We start from the raw sequence: 7582 nt of genomic DNA on the forward strand, positions 1-7582 counted from the left end.
TTTAGTATGATGATTACTTGAAATCATTCGCTGGATAACGGATGTTCAAATAACTCCAAAAACTGTATGTCTGTTGGAATAAGTTCAAAATTCCTTTTCATATACATAAGGATATAAGAAAGTAATAAAAACTGAAGGCGATTTTAGAATAGATACAATAGAATGCAACATAAGACCAAACTGGGACTGGTCTTATGCTGTGATGCAAAGGTTGAGTTATGCATTGTAAAGTGTAAACCTAGCTTTAGTAGTATAGTGCATACCAGAATACTAATGGTGGGACTACCTTCACTAACAGACACAATCTGAGATTAGTATGTGCAGGTCAAAAATTTGGTTGCTTGTTAATTTATACGCAACTTATAGTGATATAATAATTGAAAGATGTAAAAAAAATTTTAAAATGTGACACACAATTAAAATATGGTGAAGAAATTATCAGTCAATAATAACAGCTACATGTCCAAAACTTTATAATAATAAAAAAACTGATACAATTAATATAATATCTAACTCACTCGCTTTTTAAAAATGTTATTAAAAAACATGAATTTCTTCTCTTTCTGTTTCATAAAGACCATCATCCAAAGTCAGTAAGAACTACAAAAATACAAAATACATAATCTACAGCTTGTGCTATATTGATACATGTGGAAAGTTTGAGCAAATAATTTTTGAGTTATGAGTATTTTAAAAAATGAGCCAATTTAAAAAAAAGCAAAGGCTATTATAGCCCATGGTTTTTTCTAAAAAATAGCTCCAAAAATGTCACAAATTTTTATTACATTTTCTGATACATATTGATGTCCTTATGCTATGTGGAAAGTTTGAGCTGTTTCTGACAAATAATTTTTGAGTTATGAGCATTTTAAAAAATGAGCCCATTTTTGAAAAAAGCAAAGGCTATAGCCCATGGTTATTTTTCTAAAAAATGAGTCCAAAAACACCACAAATTTTTATTACATTTTCTGATATATATTGATGTCCTTATGCTATGTGGAAAGTTTGAGCAGTTTCTGACAAATAATTTTTGAGTTATGAGTATTTAAAAAAATGAGAGAATTATTGAAAAAAGCAAAGGGTATAGCCCATGGTTTTTTCTAAAAAATGGCTCCAAAAACACCACAAATTTTTATTACATTTTTTGATACATATTGATGTCCTTATGCTATGTGGAAAGTTTGAGCTGTTTCTGACAAATAATTTTTGAGTTATGAGTATTTAAAAACGAGCCAATTTTTGAAAAAAAGCAAAGGCTATAGCCCATGGTTTTTTCTAAAAAATGGCTCCAAAAACACCACAAATTTTTATTACATTTTCTGATGCATATTGATGTCCTTATGCTATGTGGAAAGTTTGAGCTGTTTTTGACAAATATTTTTTGAGTTATGAGTATTTTTTAAAATGAGCCAATTTTTGAAAAAAAGCAAAGGCTATAGCCCATGGTTTTTCTTTAAAATGGCTCCAAAACACCACAAATTTTTATTACATTTTCTGATACATATTGATGTCCTTATGCTATGTGGAAAGTTTGAGCTGTTTCTGACAAATAATTTTTGAGTTATGAATATTTTAAAAAATGAGCCAATTTAAAAAAAAAGCAAAGGCTATAGCCCATAGTTTTTTCTAAAATCGGCTCCAAAAACACCACAAATTTTTATTACATTTTCTGATACATATTGATGTCCTTATGCTATGTGGAAAGTTTGAGCTGTTTCTGAAAAATAGTTTTTGAGTTATCAGCATTTTAAAAACATGCCAATTTTTGAAAAAAAGCATATACTAGGCTATAGCTCATGGTTGCTCCAAAATTATCACCAATATAGTTCACACATCAGAAAAATTACAATTAACATTCTAAAGTATATTTTATCTGGACACTCATATTAAAAGTATAATACTGATTATAAGTCTAGAAACTCACCAGAAATGCAAAGAACATTCCAGCTGCAGAAAGAAAATGCCAAATATCATGATAGTCATAAAACTCAAGAAGCACACATTTGTGATTAAGTGACCTTGAAGCAGCAGGAGTATCCTACAATAAGCAATCACACACTATCATCATAACTGTAGCTTTAAAAGCATAGCATAACATTTAGTGCAAATAGAAAATGCATTATATACATGTATATGCACTTACTTCCCATTGGGATACATTATTAAAGTAGAATGCAAAAGCCATACTCCAAGATACAGCCACAGCAATGAGGAACACTACTGGTTTAACTGTCCATTTCTCCAAATACAAGATCTGAAATTAATAATACATAGTTTTACACACGCTCACATTATCATAGTGACTTACTTTACTTATGACATAAAATCCCATTAACAACAATGCATTAGCAATGAACAGGGCCAAAACAATACTCGCAATACCAGTTGAGCCCTCAACTACAAACACTATGCCACTGTGGTGTGTGCATGTGGAATGAGAATAATTTTTATTATACAAAATAATAATTTTCCCACAATTAGCACATGTGTTAGTTGAACAATTTTTATTAGCAAAATAGAATGGGCAAAAATTATTTGACATTATTTTGCTGTTTAAAAAATTACATGTACCTGTAACATGGTACATCTACATGTACATGGTTGGGATGGTTACAACAGAATGAAAGGGTGAGGCTACAAAGATGGTGAGAGAAACGGCATGTAATTTTAGGTCTTATAGGAATGACCTGCAGGGCTTAAAGCAAAAACTCATTCTACATGTTGACCAAAACTGCCATAACAACACTTACACAATAACATTCATAATAACAAAAATCCATCCTTTAATAAATCGTCCCTGCAACAATAACAAAAAATAATAATAAATAATATTAGTAATAATCTCTTAATATACCTTATGTTTTGGTCTACAGTGATTATTAAAGATTTTTCGCAGTTCTCTCATACCTACAAGGATAGAGAATACACAATGATGACATTAATATGCACCTACATGTAACTGTAGCTTACTTATGCAATGGTCCTTCCGACAGCCAAGATAAAAATAATATGTTACACTAAAAGATGCAACGATCAAAAGAAAAATGAAGAAAAGAACAAGCTTTGTCCCCAAAGTAATATTTGGCTTATTTCTGGACTCTTCTACCTAATGAATAAAATATAGTTTTACATGCTTACAGTGTTTCCTCAAGCACATATTAGAAATCAAATACAATAGTACTGGGAAAAATGGTGAATATCATTAAAAAGTAATAGACATAAATTACTATTATAAGCATTTACTTGATGCATGACATAAAAACATGTCAGAAAATGTAATAAAAATTGAGATTCCTAGCCTAGCTACTTTTGATGAAATATCCTGTACTACAGTACATGGTTTTTGACCCAATTTTTGAGCAAAAAGAGAATTCTCTCCTAGCCAATGGTCATTGGCCCAAATTTTGAGCAACTTTAAAAATTCATAACAAATTCAAACTTGATCCAAATTAGCTCAAACTTTCTACACAACATAAGAACATGTATACCCATCAGAAACATTATTAAAAAGAAGAATTCTTTCCTAGCCATTTTTGATAAAATTTGGCCCAAGACCAAAAGCAAAAAATTCATTGGTCCAATTTTTGAGCAAGTTTTAAAATATACATAAAAAATCTAAAATTGATTGTAATCAGCTCAAAGTTGATACACAACCTGAGGACATGCATGTGTATCAGAAAAAATTTAAATAATTTTTGTCAGTACAGGGTCTTAGGCCCAATTTTTGAGCAACTAAACAATCCACTGACATGACAAAAAATTTAAAATAAAAAAATTTAAAAAATAATAATAATAATAATAATTAGAATAAGAGAAAATAAAAAAAATAAATAAGAGAAAATAAGAATTTTAAAAGATAATAAAATTAAAAAAAAACACTCAGAGTACTATCATTTATTTATCATCATAGTCATTACAAGGAATTAAAAATGCCAAAACTACAAAATACTAAGAACATTTAAAATATATATTAGCAACCAAATACTAATACTTATATTGTGGTAGACTTACAATCCCAATAAATGTTATCAGGACAATGACTGCAAAACAGAGCAACGAGATAAAAGCATTATAATAGAGATGAGGGTGACGAGCTTGTATAATATTTATTATCAGGAGACCACTTATAATGAACATGAATGCAGTGTCTATAGAAAATTAAAATAAAAACAATAATTACATGTAAAAGGATATGAAGGGGTAAAGGTAATAGAAATTAATAGTACCAAATTGAAAGTCGAAATGACTTGGGCAGATGTGATAAAAAGCACTCATGAAGCCTTCAGCAATCAATGCAGAACCTAAGAAAATAAAGAAATAAAAATCAATAATTAAATTCAAAGAAGTTTATAGTGGAAGCAAAATTAATACATATATCAAAGCACATGAATATAATACACTACAAATGGGACTAACTAAACAGATGAGGTGTGTTCATGTATAGTGTGTGGTCACATTAAACAAACTACTCATCAATCTGAGGTGGACCAATTTTAGCAAAAGATCATAGAACACTGTACAAAGTTTTAAAATTGGCTCAACTAATTGTATGGCATAGTGTTGTTGGTATGTACATACATCAAATAACATTTACATGTAACTGCATTGCCTACCCATAGCATAATAGGTACCAAAAAACTGAACAAGACCCTCATTATTGTCTTCCACTTCCTCCTTGCGACGTCTATATTCATTGCGATTTCTTTTATAAAAACATATAAAAGATAATGAAATATGTGTAATAAAAAAGGGTAAGAGCATACTTGATAGCCACTATTATGAGGAATGATATTCCAAGAATAATGTAACCAACATTGCTCCAATTATTATTGAATGCACTAAAGTAAAAAAAAAAGGAAAAATACCGTATAGCTGGTGATTTTGAGAAGGGGAAATTTGGTGAATTTCGCATTTTGATAGACATTCATCAAAATTAAACCTGCCATTTTAAACCATTATGTGCATGCTCAATGGCACATGGCTACAAACAAGCGAAATGAAAAACACACCAATAATAAAAAATTAGCAATTCGGCAAAATTTTACTTCTTCAAAAATACCAGCTATACAGGTACATGCATAATAAAGGATGCACAAGTAAGAAATAGATTATTAACAAGAGACATGTGACAGACAAAGGGGAAGTCAACAGTATTGATAGAGTATGCTAACAGTAGTATATGACACTACCTTAGCGAGCCAAAGTGTTTGGAACACTCAAAGTTATAGTAGCACAAATCTTCATTCCCACCTTTATCAAGCAACTGGAAGAGATTAGATCAATAAATGAGTAATGAGTTATGACAACTAACCAACTGCTTTACTAGCACTAACTGGAAGGCAGGCAATCCATAAAATATACCAACAGTTATAATGTTCCTAAATCAAAAAAAATTTTGTGTGCTTTTCTCATAAATTTATATCTCTCTTAACCAAATCCTGTTTTATTACAATTGATGTAAGGCTTAACCATTCTAGCTGCTAATAAGCACCAGATGGACACAAGTATTATTCCAACAAAAAATGCCATGCATGTACCTTAAAGTAGCAATTAATACATACCGTATTTCCTTAAATAAAAGCCCGGGCGTCTATTTCCTAAAATGGCATTTGGATCTCAAAAAATATATAAACAATAAAAAAAAGCTTTGGCCTAGAGCAGGATTCAACCCGTAACCTCATGCTTTTGACTTCTGAAGCTTCAGACATTATCTACAAGGCTACTGAGTTACTCCTGGGGTAATGTGGCGTATTTGTAGTTAAATTGTATTGCTACCCCGGCATTTATTCAAATGCAGCTTCTATTTAAGGATTTATGGTACATAATCTTACACAAAAATATCACACAAGCATAAATTGTACTTTATGTACCATAAATATCCGTAATAATATCCTTTTAATTCGGTTTTTTTGATAATACTAGAAACTTTCTTATAGCTATATCCTCCTTCAATCTAATTAATCAACAAATTATATTATTATTAACATGTGTATTTCATTCTTACAAGATTTGGGTTCCTATAATCCGTAGATTCTATAAGCTCTATGCACAGAAAAATCAATATTACAAGTCTGTGCAATATTAATTTTTGTGCTTACCTGAATCTTCATCAGTCACTGTCGTGGGGTGCTCATTTTGAATAGGGGGTGGCAAGATTGGCTTCTTTAAACAAAAAAGTGGTCGAAATGTAACAGTCCTATTACAAAAAATAGAAGTTTGATGAAAATAGCAGCAAAACAGTTTTTTATGTACGTACTTGTGACAACAACAAGAACAAGAGAAAATGGAGATAGTAACGGCCCCGATAATAACAAATAATATAACAGGAAAAGAAATAGCAAATTTGTAGGCAGTCGCTAAAAGGAATTGAGAAGAGGCAAATGCAAACCAAAAAGAACAGTATTGCATACCAGTGTTTTCTTCTGAAACGCTGATGGTGTAATATTGATGATGCTCATCGTCGGAGTCATCATCAGCTCCAGTGATACAGCCTGATGGTGGCTTCAATGCCACCACAACATAGAACTCTGAATATTTCTATTAGTGGAAACAAGACATGTGTGAATTTTAGAAGGTTAAAAGTTTCGCTTATATACAAAATCATTATGCTTACCTTTTTACTAACAAATATAGATGAAAGATTCGACATTGTTTGATAAATGACTCCCTCCCTATCAGTCATGACATTAGCGTTGGACAAATCAAAAGAAAACTATAAAAACAGTCACCTGAGACTAAGTATATAGTGCTACTTTAACTTACTGTTGTACGTACAGATACAAGAGCACAGTTATTACTGCCTCTAGGTGACTTTACTCTCAATCGCACATGATCAATATCACTGGGAAATTGATAGTAATATACCTAATGTACATGTATATGAACATGCACATATATGTAGGCAGTTCTGTTCACTTACTGCAGGAGAGTTAGCACCAACAGAAAAACTTAATGGAGAATCAATCCTAAAAAATACAAAATGACTTATTGATAACTGATTAAACTTGATTAACATTATGCACAAATGTACCATATAGCAGGATTTATTGGTGGTGAGAAATGTTGACAAAATTGATACTTGATAGGTTATATAGGTCTTTGGGTTAAATTTTATCATCTGATTTATCTCTCATCATGGTACCATATGACAGCCGAGTATATATATACATGTATTACAAAATGTAATAAATGTCTTAGCAATTTTTGATGAAATTTTTGGCCAAAAACCAGTACAGAGACTTTAGCTCATTTTTTTATTTTGTAAAAAGTAAGTAATTTTCACCTAAAATTGAGTGCAATTTCGCCTAAAATAGGCAGAAAGTAAGTAATTTTCAATTAAAAGGAGTGACTATAGTTTGTATTTAAACATTCCTCTATTTTTAGACGACATAGACACTAACTTAATTATTGGGAAAGTCGGGGAAGGCAAAAAAACAATTTAGTCTCTAGCCAATATATCCTGCTATACAGTGTATGCACTTTTATCTCCCATTCTTTTCCCCAATGATATCGCCTTTCTCTCCCTCCCTCCCTCCCTCCCTCTCTCTCTCTCTCTCTCTCTCTCTCTCTCTCTCACTCTCTC

At 31.0% G+C, this 7582-nt stretch overlaps 1 protein-coding gene across 1 annotated transcript in view; it reads right to left on the reverse strand.

Moving 5' to 3' along the window:
* Positions 1-418: 418 nt before the first annotated feature.
* Positions 419-7582, reverse strand: part of LOC109582441 (SID1 transmembrane family member 1-like) — a 9310-nt gene continuing 2146 nt past the window's right edge. Inside the window, exons 4-24 of the mRNA XM_019997157.1 lie at positions 6920-6965; positions 6763-6864; positions 6614-6712; positions 6411-6537; positions 6257-6356; positions 6099-6196; positions 6005-6042; positions 5871-5953; positions 5312-5378; positions 5190-5263; positions 4764-4838; positions 4614-4702; positions 4227-4301; positions 4012-4148; positions 2971-3106; positions 2855-2907; positions 2751-2797; positions 2309-2414; positions 2144-2254; positions 1925-2038; positions 419-600 (exon numbers count right to left, since the gene is read on the reverse strand). Coding sequence (XP_019852716.1) covers positions 538-600; positions 1925-2038; positions 2144-2254; positions 2309-2414; positions 2751-2797; positions 2855-2907; positions 2971-3106; positions 4012-4148; positions 4227-4301; positions 4614-4702; positions 4764-4838; positions 5190-5263; positions 5312-5378; positions 5871-5953; positions 6005-6042; positions 6099-6196; positions 6257-6356; positions 6411-6537; positions 6614-6712; positions 6763-6864; positions 6920-6965 — 1840 coding nt within the window. The 3' untranslated portion in view covers positions 419-537. The remainder of the gene's footprint in view (positions 601-1924; positions 2039-2143; positions 2255-2308; positions 2415-2750; positions 2798-2854; positions 2908-2970; positions 3107-4011; positions 4149-4226; positions 4302-4613; positions 4703-4763; positions 4839-5189; positions 5264-5311; positions 5379-5870; positions 5954-6004; positions 6043-6098; positions 6197-6256; positions 6357-6410; positions 6538-6613; positions 6713-6762; positions 6865-6919; positions 6966-7582) is intronic.

Source organism: Amphimedon queenslandica, unplaced genomic scaffold, assembly GCF_000090795.2.
Source record: "Amphimedon queenslandica unplaced genomic scaffold, v1.1 AMPQUscaffold_13383, whole genome shotgun sequence".
Taxonomy (NCBI): Eukaryota; Metazoa; Porifera; class Demospongiae; order Haplosclerida; family Niphatidae; genus Amphimedon; species Amphimedon queenslandica.